The sequence below is a fragment of the Dermochelys coriacea genome, chromosome 2 (genome assembly GCF_009764565.3).
Source record: "Dermochelys coriacea isolate rDerCor1 chromosome 2, rDerCor1.pri.v4, whole genome shotgun sequence".
NCBI classification, from domain to species: domain Eukaryota; kingdom Metazoa; phylum Chordata; order Testudines; family Dermochelyidae; genus Dermochelys; species Dermochelys coriacea.
Window position 1 is genome coordinate 179,272,698 of NC_050069.1, and position 20,011 is coordinate 179,292,708.

The 20,011-nt window shown below is 39.7% G+C and overlaps 1 protein-coding gene across 9 annotated transcripts in view; it reads left to right on the forward strand.

Annotated features, from left to right (window-relative positions):
* Positions 1-20,011, forward strand: part of AMPH (amphiphysin) — a 177,340-nt gene that overhangs the window by 119,358 nt on the left and 37,971 nt on the right. For all 9 annotated transcript variants that reach the window (XM_038388778.2, XM_038388777.2, XM_043508716.1 and 6 more), the window contains 6 exons: positions 735-820; positions 3,503-3,578; positions 5,378-5,460; positions 8,378-8,519; positions 11,897-12,025; positions 17,639-17,752. In XM_038388778.2, the coding sequence (XP_038244706.1) occupies positions 735-820; positions 3,503-3,578; positions 5,378-5,460; positions 8,378-8,519; positions 11,897-12,025; positions 17,639-17,752 (630 nt within the window). The remainder of the gene's footprint in view (positions 1-734; positions 821-3,502; positions 3,579-5,377; positions 5,461-8,377; positions 8,520-11,896; positions 12,026-17,638; positions 17,753-20,011) is intronic.

Genomic DNA, 20,011 nt, shown 5'->3' on the forward strand with positions numbered 1-20,011 from the left:
CTAGATCAGGGCCAGAGTGCTCAGCTTCCTGCAGGACTGAGTCCCATTTAAATCCTATTTTGAGTTGCACTGGGATTTAAGGGGTTCATAGGCTTTGTGCTTGCCCTTTGTACAGGGATCAGTTGCGCCCTTTATGAGATGAAAGACCACCATGAGGGGCTTCATCCTACAGCCCATAATCCTATGTGTAGTCCCACTGATTTAACAACATCTGCTCACGTGAATGAGGGTTGCGGGATCTTGCCCTGGATTATTAAATTCTTCAGAATATTGTCTATCGCTCTGTAAATAGTAAAACTGAGAAATGACGTTACAACGTGAGTTCTTTGGAAAATTGCTGGCTTTCAGTTTTGTTATAAATGCAAGACTCAGCAAAGGTTCACCAAAGGTTTAGAGAAGCTCTGAACCTATACAGTAAAGCTGGGCCAATTTATTGTTTATATTGAAACCTCATGGAACTTTGCACATTTTGACACAGAGGTGACTTTTTTTTCTTTCGGTGTTGATTGTATTCTTTGGAACCAGAAATGTCTGGGATTCAAACCTATGCAAGCCAAACTAGAAGCAAATGTTTGCAGTACCCTTTGCGAAATGAAACAAGCTATAGTAAACAACAGTAGTTTGAACACGCTCTTCTTTTGGTAATAGAAAAACAGATTCCTACAGTGAAACTGCACAAATCTGTTTTTCTATTATTTGGAGAATAAAAGCCAACATGTCTTGCTTTGTTATAGGCAGAAGAAGAGTTTCAAAAAGCACAGAAAGTGTTTGAAGACTTTAATATTGATTTACAAGAAGAGCTGCCATCTCTATGGTCAAGGTAAGCCAAACAACTTGCATATATAGGCTAGAATTTTCAAAGAGTCAGAATCAGTCTCCCAACTTCCACTGAATTTTAATGTGTGTCACAAGATGGCTGGCCCAGTAAATAAAGTAGGTCCAACTCCCCAGTGTCAGAACTAGTATCAGAACCACAATTTCTGAGCATCTCTAGCAGCTTGCTTTCTTTAAAATTGCATGGCAGTCCCTGTGTTACAAGTTACAATTTAAAAAGAACTAGAAAGAGAGAAATAGTTGTAAATGCAGGTATTCTGTTTTCATTTTAGATTTAATAGGCAGGTGAACAAGAATGGCAGAGAAATGTTCCATTAGAGTGTTACATTATTTGACAAATGACACTTGAAAAAAGGATGCTTTGGGTGGCCAGAATTTGTCTTCTGTTTGTTTAAAGTGAGATGAGTTCAGATTTTTCTGTGCTGTTAGTCCTTTCAGGCACTTATCACCTAAATACATTCTTTTTACAGGCTACCAAAAGAAACAAAAAACCCCAACCAACTACCTAAAAAGTCCACACCACACACTTTGGCATACGTGTTGTTTGCATTACAGTGTGTCTGTTACCTTCTAACTAGTCTACATGGTTGATAGAATTTCAATGTACATTTGAGCCTACAATCATGGTTTGGGAACCACATTCATTCAAAGCCCCTATTTTTAGATACTTACCACTTTCCAGAAAAATGACCCATAGGGATGAAATTTTTCGGGCTTATTGTTGGCCCAAAGGCAACTTCTTCTTCTTTTTTTTTTTTTTTTTTTGCTGGTGAAAATTTAGAGGAATTGCATGTGGAATTTCAAAACAGATGCAAAATTAAGTTTTTATGCTCTTAGGATTATTCAGATTTTTCTGCACTAATATAAGACATGTTTTCAGGACCAAATTAAAAAAAAAATTCAAACAATTTAAAAAAATGTGCATATACACAGTGCAATTGTTCTCACAAACTTCTATATGCAAATACCTATATGCACGTACAATTATGTATTTTGCATTCAAAATTATTTTCTTTTACATGTGTGCATATTTTGCTTGCTCTATTTAGGCATGTGTTTTAAAACTTACGGCTTGCAATCAACCTTTGTATGTATACAGCCTGTGAGGCGATGGATGGTGCTTGGAGCATGAATCAGGTTTGTTTAGTGAATGAAGCTCATTTGTTCCAGAAGTTGGAAGGTGTAAGGCAGGAAGAGAAAGGACAGTCTTGTGATTACGACAGTTTAACGATGGTCTATAGAAATGGATTCTATCCTTGTCTATGTCACAGAGTTTCTGTGCAATGCTGTGCAAGTCACTTGAACCAAACTTTTCACAGGAGGTCACTAACTGGGCATCCAGAAAATGAGATGCATACAATTTGACACCCTGGAGATCAGATTTGCAGAAGTGCTGACTGCAACTGAAGTCTGCGAGACTGTGTTCCAAACAAAAAAGAACTGTACAATGTTAAATGCCATCAAAAACCCCTCAGATTTTCAAATTGATCACCCAATATTAGTGTGTGCTTTTGACATTAATGTCCCTGTGCCTTAGTTCACTGTCTGTAAAATGGAAATAATGCCACCTCATCTCATGGGGATGCTGTGAAACTATATTCATTAATGTTTTTGAAGCACTCATATACTGTAATATTCTCCACCATAGAAGCCCTATGTGAGATAAGATACTTGTGTACTAATCTCTATGTGCACAAGAGTATTTGCTAATCTTGCCTGTCTCAGTGTTACTACAGTGAGACTAGAAGAGCTCAATGTACAAGTCTTGTGAAAAATAGACATTGAAGAATTTTATTTTGCTTGCTTAAAGCCTGGATGCTTTAAACATCATGTATTCTTGTTTCAGTAAGGCCAGCAACTAGATGGGTATTCCAGATTTGGGAAACATGTTTCTCATCTCTTGGATCTGAAATTACCATGATTTGAATAGGCAGTGTGGTCCAGGGGATAGCGCACTAGACTCGGATCCAAGAGATCTTGGTTCTATTTTAGGCTCTGCCACGGGCTTGCAGTGTGACCTAAGGCAAGTCGCTTGGATTCTGACTGCCTCACCTTTTCCCTCCCCCCGCTTTGTCTTGTCTATTTAGACTGTAAATTCCAAAAGCCTGTCCCTTTCATTCCTCTCTCGTGCCCTAAGTCTCTTGCTATGTATTTGTACAGTGCCTAGCACAGTGGGGCCCTGCTCCCATTGGAACTCTGTAGAGGCTACTGTACTACAAATACATAATCATAATGATTCTGTATTAACATGGTAGGAGCTTACATACAATACATAAATATAATTGTTTATTGGGCACTGATAATATTAACTTCAGTGATAATGCCTACAGGACAGATTCGGCCACCCTTATTCACAATGAGTATTAACTTACTCCCTAAGTATTTCCACTGACATAAATGGGACCATACGGGGAAGAAAGTTATCCTCAGCATGAACAAGTGTGGCAGAATCTGGCCCCACAGCTGCACCACTTCAGGAATTGTTACATGATCAGTGAATCGAGTTACAATTTTTTGTTTAATATTCCTGTTCAATTGTTTGCTTTTCTCGGAATCGTCAGGACACAATGAAGAACATTGCTGCTTGTTTGAAAGAAATGAACAGCTCATTTTCTCTCCTTCTCTCTCTTCACCCTCCTTTTTTTCTTTCCCTGTCATCTTCTTTCAGACGAGTTGGCTTCTATGTGAACACTTTCAAAAATATATCCAGCCTTGAAGCCAAGTTTCACAAGGAAATAGCTTTGGTGAGTAAAACTAAATGTGCTGTGTGAATTATGCAACAAAGAAATGTCTTATTTGGGAGCAGTGGAATATATTACAGCCATGTATCTGAGAATTTGTCCTTACTGCCTTATCTCTGGTGACAGTGTAGTATTAACATGAGTTTTCACTACATTTACAAAAGTAATTTCCCTGACATTGTTGGATAAAAATCCAACTGCAGTTGCAATGTTAAGCTCTCTTTTTTTTAGAATGTCCTCCCTCTTTTTTTTCCCCCCTTCACACTGTCCTCTTACACATTATTAATGGGGCAAGGTTGCTGAGCACCTTGTGCCAGCATTAACTTTCAAACTGTATCAACTCAACAGGTGCAAGAGGCAATGGTAGAGGCTTCCCCTTTCAAGATCTACCTCTGTGAATTCCTACACTGCCAGCAATTTATCACATGCCCATGGTTCTCAAGCTAATAGAGTAACTTCAGTAAGACACTTATGACTGTATGCTTATATCCTTCACCAAGTCAGTGCCTAAGAAGAGCTTGTCTACTTCCAAAAATCAGTTAAATTTAAAAATAGTTAGACTGGTACAATAACTGTGTGCAGACCAGGTGTGTGTGTGTGTGTGTGTGTGAGTGAGTGAGAGAGAGAGTTAAAGAAATACTAGAAACCAGGTTTTCAGGTAAGGGTCCAACAGTAACCTTGGCTGTGCCTCACACTTGAAATCCCCAACCACTGTCCTCTTACAGGTTGGAGATCCCACCATATTCCAAAAATTAAAAAAAAAAAAGCCTGTTCCTTTTGAGTGTGAATTCCAGAGGTATGCATTCTAGTTGTGTGCAATGATAAACCCCACTCCCTTCTACAGTACTGGTACAGGGTGAGTTCTGCTTCGTATCTGTAAGATGTCAGGGTGGTTTAAGGGCAAACCTGTGGATTAAGCCTGGTAATTAACAGCACTCTATCTTACAGTTTTTCTTTAGACACAACAAGCTACAGGAACTGTTTTTGTGTACTGTTTTCTCTACTGTTAATAAAGTTAGCTTAAGACTGGCTCCCTTCAGGAGCTCTCCACACAAACCAAAATATGCCATAAAATTGATCTCTTTTTCATCTAAGAAACACCCCATAGAATTTTACAAATGTCAATTAATTATTGAATCATGGAACCTTTCTCTCTCACTCTTGCAGACAGCTCCCTTCTTCCTTGGCTGATTCTGTAGTCAAAAAAAAGTCCCCTCTCCCTCAAAAGCCTGTCCCTTTGTTTGTCTCTCCTGCCCTAAACTTCCCTTTGTCTCCCTGACAGACTCAGTCTGTTTTTTTTTTTAAAGCTAGTACTAGCAACTTTGGTTCTATGTCCTGCTTCTGTGGAAATTTCATTTCTTCAAACCCTGCAGAGAAGTTGAAGAAAACTTGTTTTCCTAGGCTTCAGACAATGTCCTATGGTGTTCTCATTTGAATGAGAGCCATTCATGTTAACCACTTCTTTTACTTGTTCTGGTGCTTCATCCAGATAGGGTGTGAATATATGAGTGTCCTTGACAGCCACAGCTCATTCACTACACATTGCAGGTTAGAGTAACGCATGGAATTCATAATCACATACAGAACGAGTAAATTATATATAGACTCCCCAAATCATTACAACTTCAGTAGGCTTTGAATCAGGCCCTAAATGAACATGACACTATGGTATATCTGAAGAGGTCTATATTGTTTTAGAGAAGTCAGCAATTTCTAAACCAGGCTTACCATCTGCACTTTCGTCTAATAATGCAACCTTTAACCTAATATCACATTTAATAGGCATGTGTTTTTCTTCTCAGCTATGCCACAAACTGTATGAGGTGATGACCAAGTTGGGAGATCAGCATGCTGACAAGGCCTTCACCATCCAAGGAGCACCCAGGTAATAAATTGTTTATGAAATTACAATGGGCTTTCACCTTTCTAAAACAGTCAACCCACCCATAGCATGTGGTACTGCTACTTCTTCATCTATGAACACCAATGTACAGCAGCTAAGGATCTGGCCCTTGCATTCTTATAGGTGGAATATACAACAGCATTGCCTTGTCTAATTATTTTATCACAAATCTTGTAATATATGGTGTTTTACTTAAAGCCCTGGCTTCTGAAGGCATGTCGATTTAATTAAAAACAAAGTCTGTTTCTAACCCTCATGATGGCCGAGGAAAGCCTGAGAACGTGGCCCAAGTGCTCCCAAAAGGTTCAAAAACTAAAAGCCAAATTAAAGGAATCCCAAAATTATAATTTTTTTTTAAATTATCATTTCTAAGCCAATCTCATGCTTTATGGGAGCTCATGTTTTGGGAACATTTTGGGTTGGTGATACTGTTGCTTTATCTTCTGACTTTTACTTTGCACACAGCTTGATCTGCTGCCTCTGCCTGGCATAGACAGAAATGGATTTTCTGCTTTCAGTTGTATAATTATGATGGGATGAAAAGGCACAAAGTGTAAAAAGAATGGTACTGATCTAAAAAGGGGGAAAAAATGAAGTTTTAGAGAGACAGAATATATAACTCCTTCATTTATAACCACCATCCCTTCCATAAGCAATCGTGGAACTAAATTCTGACCAATGTGTTAATTTGCCCCCAAAACAGTGTCACATTAGCATTCATTAGAGCTCATCATAAACCAGAATTTCTATCCCAAAGGAGATTCCAATATTTCAAGATTTGTTTTCATCCTAAATCAGAAGGAAAACTTGAAATATTGGAACTTTTCACAAAATGCAAAGGTTAGAAAAATGTCTATTCAGAATTATCCAAACATTTCATTTTGGGTTCATTCGACCTTAATCTGCAACTCCATGAGCTGCCACAGTGCCGCCTGGGAGTTTTAGTTCCTTAATGTCCCCATTCTTCCCTGTTTGGACCACATCTCCCATGATGCACTTGCAGAAACTTTGATTTTACAGAAACCACACTTGCCGTTAGGAATTTTCCATCAAAATACTTTAAAACTAGCATTAATATATACCCATATTCTGGCCAGCTGTAGCCCCACAAACACATACATGCTTACCCTGCTCTTCCTTTGCCAAGTTACTCTTCTCAGAAATGAGAGAGTGGTTAATAAAGTATGGACTATTTTCTAATTGATTTAAATAACCTTGTATTTTTGAAAAAAGAAAAGGAGTACTTGTGGCACCTTAGAGACTAACAAATTTATTAGAGCATAAGCTTTCGTGAGTTACAGCTCTCTCAGATCTTGGGAGACAGACCCTCCCAAGATCTGAGAGAGCTGTAGCTCACGAAAGCTTATGCTCTAATAAATTTGTTAGTCTCTAAGGTGCCACAAGTACTCCTTTTCTTTTTGCGAATACAGACTAACACGGCTGCTACTCTGAAACTTGTATTTTTGACCTTCTGGTATGACACACAAGTTTTGGGAGTGTGAGTGTGTGTATATAATTTTTTTTTTTTTTTGCATCACTATATTATGTTGTGTGAATACTATCATAACCCTGGTTTGGAAGTTTTTCATTGTTATGCTAAGATTCAGCATTAAGATGAAGAACGAACAGCTTTACTTGAGTCTAAATGTTTTGACTACCGTGCACACACTGAAATATCTTCTGTCCCAACATGCACTAGATCTTGTGTCAAACCTGGAAGGATTCTTTGAGGGCAGTTTTTTTTTAGTGGCATTTGAAAAGCTTGTTCAGGAACTCAGGAAAGGGTCATTTCAGAATAAGACAGTTAATATTTTTTATTAGAGAAGACACGCTGAAGTTTGAACTTTTCTTCAGAGAGTGGGAGAAGGAAAATAAAAAAAAAATGTAAAGGGGCATGTAATTGAATGTTACCTTGAAGGGAAATAAAATAGATAGGAAGGAGCTTGTTAATAACTGCATATTCCTTTTTTTAAATATTTCCACAGAAAGAGGTGGTGAGTGTGAGCTAAAATATATTCTTGCCAAAGAATAAATTTGCTTTGCTTTAGTGTTTAAAAACATGATTGTGGCTGGTCTCCTCAATCATGTAATGCTTCACTTCTCCCTAAAGATACGTAGGGCCAGTTCTCCTCTTATTAAATACTGTGCTCATAGAATGCTGTAGACTGTAGGCTCATTAATTATAGAAGGAAAAATCTGTTTTCTTCAATATTAGATGTTAGAAATTTCTAGACAGTAAAATGTCCCTCAGACTTTGAGCCTGATCCAGTTGATATAAATTGACGTAGGACCGACAAAATCAACTGAGCTATGCTGATTTACATCAGCCGAGAATGTGGCCCTTAATAATAATTAGTAGTATTCTTTGGTTTTTGATTAAATTTCTTCTTATAGCTGTTGTTCTGTATGATTACTATTATTATTGCGCCTTGAACTGGGATTGTACATCACTGGAGCCTTTTAGATTGTGAACTGTGTAAAGTAAATTGGTTAATGAAGACAATAATTGTCATTTACATTTTATACTTTCAAACTGACATGAGAAATCATTTCAAATACAGAACCTTCTGAAATGTAAGGGCTCTATTTTTTGAAGATAAAGGCATGAGAACAGTAGATGTTCTAGAAAACAACTTCTAGAAAATTAAGGATTTCCTTTGGCACTATAGTTCATTGATAGGTTGAATTTAATCACTGTTTTAATTATTTAATCACATAAGGGGCCAAATACATCCCTGATGCCAGGGATGCATAACAACTATTGTGTCAAAAATATCATTATTTGAGGCTATAAAGCTGGAAACCTACGTTTCTCAAAGGGTTCAGAAATGTAACTCGTGGTATAAAGTCAGTGAAGCCTCATGATATATTCAGAACTTGTTACTTTGTGTTCATCCAGTGACTCGGGTCCACTCCGCATTGCGAAAACACCATCACCCCCTGAGGAGGCCTCTCCTCAGCCTAGCCCTTCGTCTAGTCCCAATCATACACTGGCACCTGTTTCATCTCCTGCACCAGCTCGGCCTAAATCACCTTCTCAGGTAGGAGCAAAGCTAACCTGGGGAGTGGGCCTCTTACACAGATGTAGCTGAGCTATTGTAGGAGATTCCACAGAGATAAATCGGGTGGTGAGTGCTGGAGTGCACAAGGAGTGATTTGTACATTAAAATTAAGAGTCATAGTGAGCAGCACTGATGTGGCTTTCTCAGAAAGGGCTGTGACACCATTAGTTGCCCCAGCTGCTCGTTCCCCTGTTGCAGGTGCTTGTTGAAATTGATCGTAAGAGGCGATGGGAGAATGGATTGAGACTAGAAAGTGGTGCTGATTGAACTGTGTGTGTTGAGATACTTATTTATGTATAGGACCTTTAAAAGAATGCATATTCAGGGTTTCAGATCTATCCAGCACATAAATTACTGTGTGAAAAACATTTGTGTATTAATACAAAAATAGAATTGTAGATTATGGTTTATTATTGATTATTTATGCACAGGATTGCCATTAAAAAGTCAACATTAACCAAGAGTTGTCACCACACACAGCTATCTGAGATACCATAATTTTTCCTTTCCTTGGGATAAGGAATACTTGTGGTAGCTCAAATACTGTACTACTGTGATGATTTTTGGCAAAACACTTATTGGACCTGATGGTCCTGTTATATTGATTTTTATACTAGAGTGAGAAGTTTGATCTCGATGGAGTCATACACTGATGAGAATCATGAAAGTGAGATAAGAATCCAGCTCATTAATGGCAACTTGAGTAGTGTAAGAATTGTACATGATGGTTTACATGTATATCAAGCATATAGTTTCTATAGTAAGGCAGAATTTAAAGTTTTTAATTAAAACAAGCACAACACAGCTAAAACTCTTATAAAAAGATTACAGAATTATATTTTTTTAAATTACAGTTAAAAATGACAGTAGTTTGACATATGATATGTTAAAATAGTAGTACTGCAGTGTATGAGGCAATCCCTATTTTTATATGGGGAACAGTTAAAAATAATTGTATTTTCATGAAATTATTTGTCTCTGAAAAGTGTTTGCACACTGTTTGCCTCTGTAACTTAGTCTACTTGTAATTCAATGTTGCCCTATTGATTTCATTGGAAATGCATTGCTTTACATCATCTGAGGTCTGCTCAAGCTTTATATGCCTGTTTTTGACATTTTCTTAGGCACAAATATCATATTAGGTATTAATCCAAACTATGGATTTACCATGGCTATTTTTATCCTTGTGATGTCAGAGGGATTATAGTTTCCTTTCCTAAAGAATAAATGATTTGTTTTGTCACTTTTTCTGTGTCACATTATAAGAAATGTGTCATCACAGCATGCTTGTTGCATCTGGAAAAAGTGAAGTACTATCTACCATCAGATTCTCCTCAATGCAGGATACAATGCTGTACAGACCAACTGTACAGTAGATGTCCTTAGACTTTGTTAGTTCCTGACTGTAGACCAGAGGTGGGCAAACTACAGCCCGTGGGCCACATCTGGCCTGGCCCCTGAGCTCCTGGCCCAGGAGGCTAGCCCCTGGCCCCTCCCATGTTGTCCCCCCACCCCTGCAGCCTCAGCACGCCGCGCCACCGGCGCAACACTCTGGGCAGCCGGGCAGCACAGTTGCAGAGCCATGGCCTGACCCAGTGTTCTGTGCTGCATGATAAGGGAGCAGGGGGGATTCGATAGAGGGCAGGAGAGTTCGGGGTGGAGGTTAGGGGGTGGAGAGGGTGGATGGGGTGATCAGAGGGCAGGGTACAGGGAGGCTGGATGGAGCAGGGATCCTGGGGGGGACAGTCAGGAATGAGAGGGGGGGTTGGATGGGGTGGCAGGGGGCAGTCAGAGGTGGGGGGTCCGGAGGTGGTCAGAGGACAGGAGCAGGGGGTGGTGGATAGGGCAGGAGTCCCAGGGGGGTCAACAGGGAACAGGAGGGGGTTAATTGGGTAGGAGTCCGGGGGGCCATCAGGGGAGAGGGAATGGTGTGGTTGGATGGGGCAGGAGTCCCAGGGGAGCTGTCAGGGGGCAGGAAGCGGGGGGTTGGATAGGAGACGGGGGCCGGGCTCCCCTAACCGGCCCTCCATACAATTTTGGCAATCTGATGTGGCCCTTAGGCCAAAAAGTTTTCCGCCCCTGCCTGAATGTTATCTTTTCTGCCATCTCTGCTTGATGCTGTTTATCACAATTATTATCACAGCCCAGCAAAATGAATAGAAAGATTCCCATTGACTTCACTCAGCTTTGGATTGGACCCACAAGACAAAGATTAAAAACTTATCCTAAAAGACCTAATATTTTTCATTCTTTCATATTTGAGGATTTCAGCAGCACAAGTCTCTGATGGCTGCATCTGAAATTTGTAGCCCCCTAAAATTAATTTTAAGTGTAAAAAGATTACTTTTTTTAAAAAAAAGTATTGTAGTTTTGTGGCGATGTACTCTGTCCCAGACAATATACCGGATGTTTTCCCTGGAAAACAGAAAATTCCAAAATATTTTTTACCAATAGATTATTCCACATTGAAACCTATCACTACAGCAAATAACTTTTTGTAACTGCAAAATTTAACAAATCCTGTGTCAGGGTGAAACCTACGTTATGCAGCTTAGAGTATAATAGCACAAAGGTAAAATAAGATTTTTCTATAGGCACTCAAGTTTCTTCTTGAACATACAATATACAGTATATACAATATCTTATTAACTGGGGACTAGGCAACTTCAGGCTAAATCACTGGCCTTTAATTGATTTCATTCTGGATTGCTTGCTTGTAGTTTTAAATAAAAAAAAAATCTTACACATTTTCTATTGGCTAAGAAACCACAGTCAAGAAAAAAGTAACTGATGTAGATTGGCACCTTTTGTCATCCACACAGGCAAGTTACAACGCAGCACTTTGGTACGCATTGCTATTCACCATTACTAGCCTTAAATAATGGGCGAACATGAGTCAGAAAAATGACACAAACTGAAGCAAGTTTAAGAAAACAAATAATGAGAGAGTTAAGTTTCTGTGCAACCCTGCAGTGCAAATGATGTTACTGTGTTGCAGGTGAAGTGTCTTCCAGCCTATTACCCTAATAGTTTGAATCTTCAGCCAAGAAACGCTGTCATATTAATCCTCTCAACAGGAATCCTTGTAGACATGAGAGATTTATTTTAAAAAAATGTTTTCTTCCCTCAGACCAGATGATTTTGAACAGACAGTGAGTTTCTGATCTGAATTACCACAGTGAAGTTGCTGAGGTCAGTGGAGCTACTTCAGAGTTGCACTGAAGCAACTGAGATCAGAATCCAACCCCAAAATATTTAAGATGAACTCTTTATTTTAGTCCTACTTAAAACCTAAAATTCATTCAATTATACCTGCCTTAGGGTTTTACTTTGTGACATTTTTGCTCTTTGCTTAGTTGAGGAAAGGGCCTCCTGTCCCACCAATGCCTAAACTCACACCCACAAAGGAACTGCAGCAGGAGAATATCATCAGCTTCTTTGAAGACAACTTTGTACCAGAAATCAGTGTGACGACTCCTTCACAGGTCAGTCTCAGAGATGATGGGTTGCTACAATATGAGTCTGATCTTGCAAATTCTCCAAGAGAGGAACTACTATTAATGTCAGTTGGGGTTCTGAATGCAGAGGGCATACAACGCTCATCTTTTATAGTATCGTTGAATGATTTATACACATTGGTCATTCTCAGGAGGATTAGCGGTGGTGGCATATTGAAAAATGAAGAAATGCAATGTTCTGAGGACGGCTACAACTAAAAAGCCTGTGAAATGTTTGCAACTAAACTTGACACTCATCTGATTTCAGGTTTCATTAAAAATCAACCTAGTTTGTTTTTAAAGCCTAATGCTTCCAAATATCCCAAAATCCACTTTTGAGTAATCCTGGGGTGATTTATGGGCTTCCAACAAAATCATGAGGAAGAAAAATCTTTCTCTTGATTTTGACTGGGGAAAGCAGGGGGAGGTGGGAGGGGAGGTTGACACTGTGATTTTAGTTATGTTTTTGTGCAGATTTCTCTGACTGTATGTATTGAAAGCAAAATATATATTTGCATGTATTCGTGTAAAACATCCCCAATTGAATCAGGTACTTACCTGGTTTTGACCTGTGTGAATATTACACAATAGTGCACTGTACAAGATAACGTGATTTTAGTCTAATATTACTGTAAAATAAAATAAAAAATGGTGTAGGTTCAAATACCTATAACAAAAATCAGTTTTTTGCAAAATGTGCATGCATAAATTTCACTTACTTATTGTGATTGCAGGCAGTCATGTAATTACAGGTACAAATAGTCTGAAATCTGAGCCTAGGTCTGGTATGCTGTGTACAAATATATAAAGTATGAATTAATGTGGTATATGTTTGAGAGTTAATATTTTCACCTACATTTATACGAGATCAAGAGGGTGTAAAAAGAACTCAGAAAAACAAAATTAGATTCCAGACTCAGTCCAAGTAATATTTTGAGTTTCTTGACAAAAATGCAGTGCCACCTTTCGCAAGGCTTCTACCCTGGCGAAGACTGTGTTAATTTAGACCTGGCCTACACCTTAAACTTAGGTCACCTTGAACCTAACTACATCGCTCAGGGCTGTGAGAAATGTCATGTCCTGTGTGACATAGTTAGGTTGACCGAACCGCACTGCAGACACAACTAAGTCGATGGAAGAATTTTTCCACTGGCCTAGCTATTACCTCTGGAGGCTGTGGATTTACTGCAGTGATGGAAAAGCCCCTTCTGTTGCTGTAGTAGGTATCTACACCATAGCGCTACCATGGCAGAGTTGCAGCTGTGCTGCTGTAGTGCTTATAGTATAGACAACCCCTTATAGTCAGTGCTCCATAGGGGCCTTGCTGGCAGTGGGATGTAAGTGACAGTGCATGCCTTGGCCACCATGGCCACACACCTCTGCTGGGCCAAAACCACTAACTGTGAGGCCTTTGCAGGTAGGTTGTAAGGGCCCTGACAGAGTGAGTGTTTTAGGTGCCTTGCACCACAGCATTCTGAGTTCATGTGGACTTGCCGCTGCGGGGGAAATTGAGTCCTGGCTTACACAGAAGGTGCCAGTCTAACCTGTTCCTGAATATAACCCCCTGCATTAAATATCATATCTATCTAATTTGCATCTTTCTAGATAGCTGTGGGCCTGATTTTCATTTACACTAAGATCTAATGGTGTAAAAGGGCCTTGAATGAAGGAGAAAAAATTTCTACCACTTTCAAGGCCTTTTTACATGGCCAGATGGTGTAAAGGGTCTTTAATGTAACTAAGAATTTGGGGTATATATATATATATATATATATATATATATATATATATGCATGCACAGAGAATATGATGCGTTTTTTACTACGGGTGTTGTTGAATGTTGTAGGTTTCTAGAAGGGAAGTAATTGAAAATATAATAAATTAAAAGAGTAGAAAGCATACTCGCCCTCATACACTTTTTTACATTCTATATTATGAATGCAGTATTGTGTTACTCCAGTTGATTTGGCAGTGCAGTGCCGTGTGGTCTGAATGCCATCAAGCCTACAAGGCCCTCTACTGGTGCAGAGCTTTAAAACATTTTTAATGTTAAGAAACACCAAAGCCACAGATTGATGAATGGTGCCATGCTGCACTGGTTACACACTTCAAAAAGGATTTTCAGTAGTTCAGAGCCCACCTCCTCCTTTCCCCTCCAGCAGAAGGAAAAACCATTATGATGATTGGTCGTGTTTGTTATTGGTTGTTTATTTAGTAAGCACCAACAATGTGCTTGGTGCTGCACAAGATCTAAAAAATAAGGACAGTCCTTCCTGAGAGAGTTTAAAATTTAGAGCTCTGATTCAGGAAAGTAGATAAGGACATGCTTATGCCCATCCCTTTTCAGGAACGCATTTAATTCCCATTGACTAAAAGACAGACATAGAGAAAACTGGTTTCAGATTAGCAGCCGTGTTATTCTGTATTCGCAAAAAGAAAAGGAGTACTTGTGGCACCTTAGAGACTAACAAATTTATTAGAGCATAAGCTTTCGTGAGCTACAGCTCACTTCATCGGATGCAACAAAGAATAGAGAAAACTGACATCTTGGGAGACCAGAGGAAGGTGACAATTTAGAATTCTGTGTTGTTGCTTTTGTTCTCTTCTTCCCTGGTCTCAGACCCCTCTCTTCAGACCGTGTTAGGTTGAGATACTGAAGGTATCTGACACAATTTAGAGATTTTAGGTGTCACTACAATACTTGCATAATACTTTTTGCTGTTTACATGATTGTTTTATTTTAAGGATTTGAACTGCCAGACAAACCAAATTGAAAATGATTGAGCTGTTCCCATGTTTGTTCCCATCATTGTCATTTCTGGGTGACAAATACATTTGTTAGAGAGATGAAGCAGGTGTGAGGAGGGATTTTCGACAATACTCTGCTTTAGCCTAACGCTGCTTCTCTTGCAGTGAGTGGGAACGCTCTTGCTTGTTTCAGTGGGAGCAGCATGAGGCCGATGCTGAGCACTTTTGAAAATGTCACACACACACAATGCCTCTGAGATCTACAGTGAGGGTTGGGGAGCATGGCTGTTGAGTCAAGCTTGAAGAGGCTACAGCATGCACTCCCCACTGCACTGAGCTAGTTCCACTGACTCTTCCTGGTGAGGAAGGAAAGCAATGGCCCTGTCTCCTCTCCACCCCTTTATCTCTTTTTTTGGAGAGGCTAGTACTGACAGTGGCCTTGCATAGTCTTTGTACTCACAGGGTGGCAAAGGGCACATCATGCTGATCCCTAGCATGGGTGCCTATATTGCATCTTCCTCCTCCCTTGCACGCTTGTGCTTAGACAGGCACAATCTTGCCTTTGCAATACACCCCCAGTTCAAGCCTTCTTGAAGGTAGAGCGTGCCATTGTTTGTTCATGCTTCATCCCGTTCTACAGGCATTAATCTATAGAATATACAGAGTAATTTGTTAGACATTTCTGTTTCATTTCTCTTTTTTTAGTTTTTCCACTTTCCTAAGTTTTTTTTCCATATAATTCAGTATCTAAATTAAACTATAGCTTTCTTCTGAGATGTTTTTTTTCTAGTGTTAAAATGAGCATGCTGTTCATTTTGACCTAAAGGTAGCTGATGATGGAACAATCTCTTGAATAGGCCATATCCTATCACAACAGGTACTTCACCTTGTCACTTTGCAGGGATTAAATAAGACTCCCACTCATGTGTTTCAGTTCTCATAAATAGCCACTTCCTTCCCAAATCTCAATAAAAGATCATTAATTTCTCTGTACTCAATCTGATTCTGATTACATACTGGTTAACACTCGGAGTTATTTCATGAAGCTGTATAACTATATGAATGCTAGTGCCTGGGGCCGGCCTTATGGATGGTTGACGTGGGCAACTGCATAGGGTGATGTGCTTGGGGGGGGGGAGGGAGGAGAGGGGCATCAAGAGAGTGTCACAATAACAGCCTTCTGTCAACCCCCGCAGTTTCACCCCCAGCCCTGTTCACCTTTATAACTGCAGTCCACCTCTAACCCTGGTCTGCCCCCATCCCCTGCGCCTCCTGCCCAGCTGCCCCTCCAGTATAGCTCCTCCCTCATCCCCAACTCCACCTCCAGTTCCAGTCCACCCCATCTCCTGCTCTGCCTGCACCTCTGCTCACCCGCCCCGCAGCTGAGCTCCAGCCCTCCCATCCAGCTCCACCTTTAGCCTCACCCAGAGCACCACTTTAGGTAAGGCCGGCCCTGCTAGTGCCTCAAGATTATGGTATAATAAAATCTAAATGTTGCTGACAAGATCACTTCATAAATCTTAACAAAGGATATAATTCTAGTGTGTATGCGAGGGGTGGGGAGGAGTGTTGATTACCTGAATCATGTTATCTACTATATTTTCAATATATCCATGTGACCTAGGATTATGCTCAAACCTAACTGGAACTCCTCCACCTAGAACTGTGAGCCAGTTCATATGAAAATCAACAGCCGAGGGATATTTTTTTTTTTTTAGCAGTGTAATTCCTTGCACTGAATGTCTATAAATTCTATGTATATACAGCTTTAAAATGAAGTGTATGAATTCATAGAAAATATTATTAGCCTGATTTTCAGATAATTTATGCACCTAATTTGCCTGGAACAGTTGACATGTGCGTGCAGGTCAGCTTTTTTCATGAGAAATTATCTAATTAGACACATTTGAACCTGACATTTTCCAGTAGTAGAGTTCATTTACAGTGTTTTCACCATTTACATTTTAAAACTCTGGATCTATCTGTTTAGACTATTAGCCACCAGAGAGGTGTTTGTATGTGGTATTTTATCATTCACCACGCTGGTGTGGCTAACCTGAATTCCTTTAAAAATAATACAGCAGAGCCTCACAAATTAACACTTCAGTAACCTGCATACTCCATAATTCATATGTTAAACAGTGGTTTCTCTCCCTATTTTTCTGCCAAAATTTAAAAACCAAGTGCTTTAGTGAGGACTTATTGCAAAAACTAGAACAGTTATGAAAAATAATTAAATCTAAGTTGTAAATGTGAAATTAGTGAAAAGAAGCATTTTCTGATGTATTCTAATTATTTTTTCATGTTTGTTCACACAGAGCCTGATTCAAAGCCCAATGAGTCAAAAAAGATGTTTGTATTGACTCCATTGAGCTTGGGATCAGGCCCTTGCTTGACAATTCATAAATTGTGGATAAGAAAGGCACTGCTGTAGTTAATGCAGACTTTTGGACAGGTCAATGTCGCAAGATTTAAGCAGGGCTGTGGATGACTACAGTTTGGAGTCGCAGACATTTATTAGTGAAATTTGATTCATACATATCCATTGTCCTTTTATGTTAACTTTTCACAAACAGTCGAGCATTATGGTTGGGATTTTCCGAGGACCCCAGGGAGTTGGATGTCGGATAGGAATTAGGCATCCAAATCGGTGGGTTTTTTTTTTTTTAAGTTAAACTTACCTTATAGCTTTATCAGGGCTGGCAGTCGCGAACACTGAATTCTATGGAGAATTCTCTGAAGTCTTTAGAGAACTTTTTCCCTCTGGTTGCAGGTAGATGGGAAACCTTCATATTTTGCTTGTACAGTGTGGTTTCTATACAAGTTTTTAAGTGAGCATCTCTTCTCCAACAGAATGAAGCTCCTGAATTGAAGAAAGAGGAATGTTTGCTAGATCTGGACTTTGACCCTTTCAAGCCAGAAGTGGTATCAACAGGAATAACCCTAACCCACTCTCCCATGTCTCAGGTATTTCTTTGCTAGAGGTGTGCTATACAAAAAATAGTGTGTGCTGAATTTGGTAACAAACCTCTTCTTCATGAATTAATGAATGATGGATTTACAACTTCTGAAAAACTTGATCTTTCATAGTTCTCATTAGCCATCCATCTTCCTACTTCAGCAATACCAGTACAACCTGATGATAGGGTAGGGGAAGAGAGAAGCATCAGGCTAATATGATATTATAGTCAAGGAGAGCAGCCACCTGTAACTGATGGCTTTGACTCTGACATTATACCTTTTTCCCAAACCATAGAATAACTCAGGAAAAAAAGTTGTAATCTTCCCAAGCCTGCTTTGCTGACAGGTTCTTTTTTTAAAATCCAGCTATGACTGCCTGTGGCTCAGGAGACACTCAGTCTCATAGGGGCAGCATACTACCGCTATGCTGTGATAGTCTTTGTACTAAGTACAGAATATGACCTGATTGGCTTTCTTTTTCATAAATCTGTTTTAGTTATGACTATAAGAAAAATAAAATAAAATGGTCTCACATGTTTTCATGTGAGATTATAGGGAAGAATTATTCTGTACTATATAACGATCTATGCCATGTTGACCGAAGATAGCTTCCCTCAGCAGAATTATGGGCAACATGGGAGTTGCTGGCTTGACCTATTGAAGCTGCAGTTTTAAGTTTCTACCTATACTGGTACTAAATGTTAATAGAATCCTTTCTAAATACATTTACTTCTGGTTGGGTGATAAGAATTTCTCTGGCCAGCATGGACCTGTCTCTTGAACAGCAGCCAGAGAAACCATGTTAACATGCTAGCAAGGACCATGTTTCAGTGTGATTCTGGCCTGACATGATTTGAACTGTAATGTAGTTAGTCTAAATCAATTGTTCAAGAGCTCAACAGTGGTGGAGGAGTGAGAAGACAAGCCAGGTCATTGAGACAATCCAGACTTTCTGCTGATCTTTCTCTCTGTGAATTAATTTATTTGGTGAACATGCCTGGCTATATAATAGTAGTGATTTCCACTGATACATGTGGGAACAGAAAAACACTATCAGCAGTCCAAACTCCAAGTCAGATTTCTCATTGCAGTTTTCAATGTTTAATTATCATGGAGCTTTGTCACATCCTGCTTGTTTAATTCCCCTCCCTGAAAAAAACAGAATCCTTGGTTTTAGATTTATGCATTCAGTATTGACAGAAAATTCCAGCTTTGACTCTGCACGCTCTGCCCTTTCAGCTCCTCATTTAATAATCCTGAACGTGATTAGAGAAATAGGAGAATTAAACACAAAACATGAAACTCTCATAAAAGAGCATTCGTGCACTGACAGGGTAATGTACAAATTGCAGTAGGTTTTATTTTTGCAGTGGCTGGAAATTTTGCCCATATGAAATATAGAGAACTATTAAACAGAGACTATGTATGTTGGCTATGTATTCCCAAGTAGGTGCATAGGAAGCATTCACTAAACACTCCTCCCCCAATAAACATGCAGAAGGGGATTATCTTTTGTGTGGGTGAGACATAGTGGCTACCCCCACTCAGAGGATATCTTTGAGGATTACAATTCACTTACAATCCACTATTCTGACTAGATGTAACTGGATGAAATATGTGATCTCGGTGTTTGGAGAGCCCTGTAATACTGGAGGGGAGGGGGATGCTAAGGATGGAGTTCCCGCCTTAAATGCATTTTCTGAGTTTGTGTTGGTTTTATTCTTGTGGGGTTTTTTCCCCTCTCAGTAAAGTGCACTGAGGAAGTGTACTGAAAATAAACAGTCTTCTGTGCAGTGGCTCCCAAATGTCTTCCCAACCTGCCATTTAATTCTCCCAGCACACGCCCTCAACTGCAAACAGACCCTGAAAAGTGCCCATTTGCTCTCCTCTTTGCCCCATCTCCTTTCGATCTCTGTAATCCTCATTCCACAAGTGCCTGGGAGCATTCTCCCTCTGCCTACCCCACTCTTCCAGCAGTAATTTCCCCACCTCCGAACGCCCTCACAGTCCAGACCACCCTCTGTGTTCTGTCCCATCTCTCCCCAGTAACTATTACACATGCACCTCACAAGCACCTAGTCTCTATTCCCCCCCTAGCTAATAAACCCAGCCAGAGAAACATTTTGACCTTCATTCTGAGTCCTGCTGGTATCCTGTCTCCTAGAGCACATGGTTCTGCCCCACCTCCCAGCTGTCAAATCTCCATGTCACCCACAAGTGCCTGATTTTAACATCTTAAATCCACTTTTTCCTCAGGTGCCACCG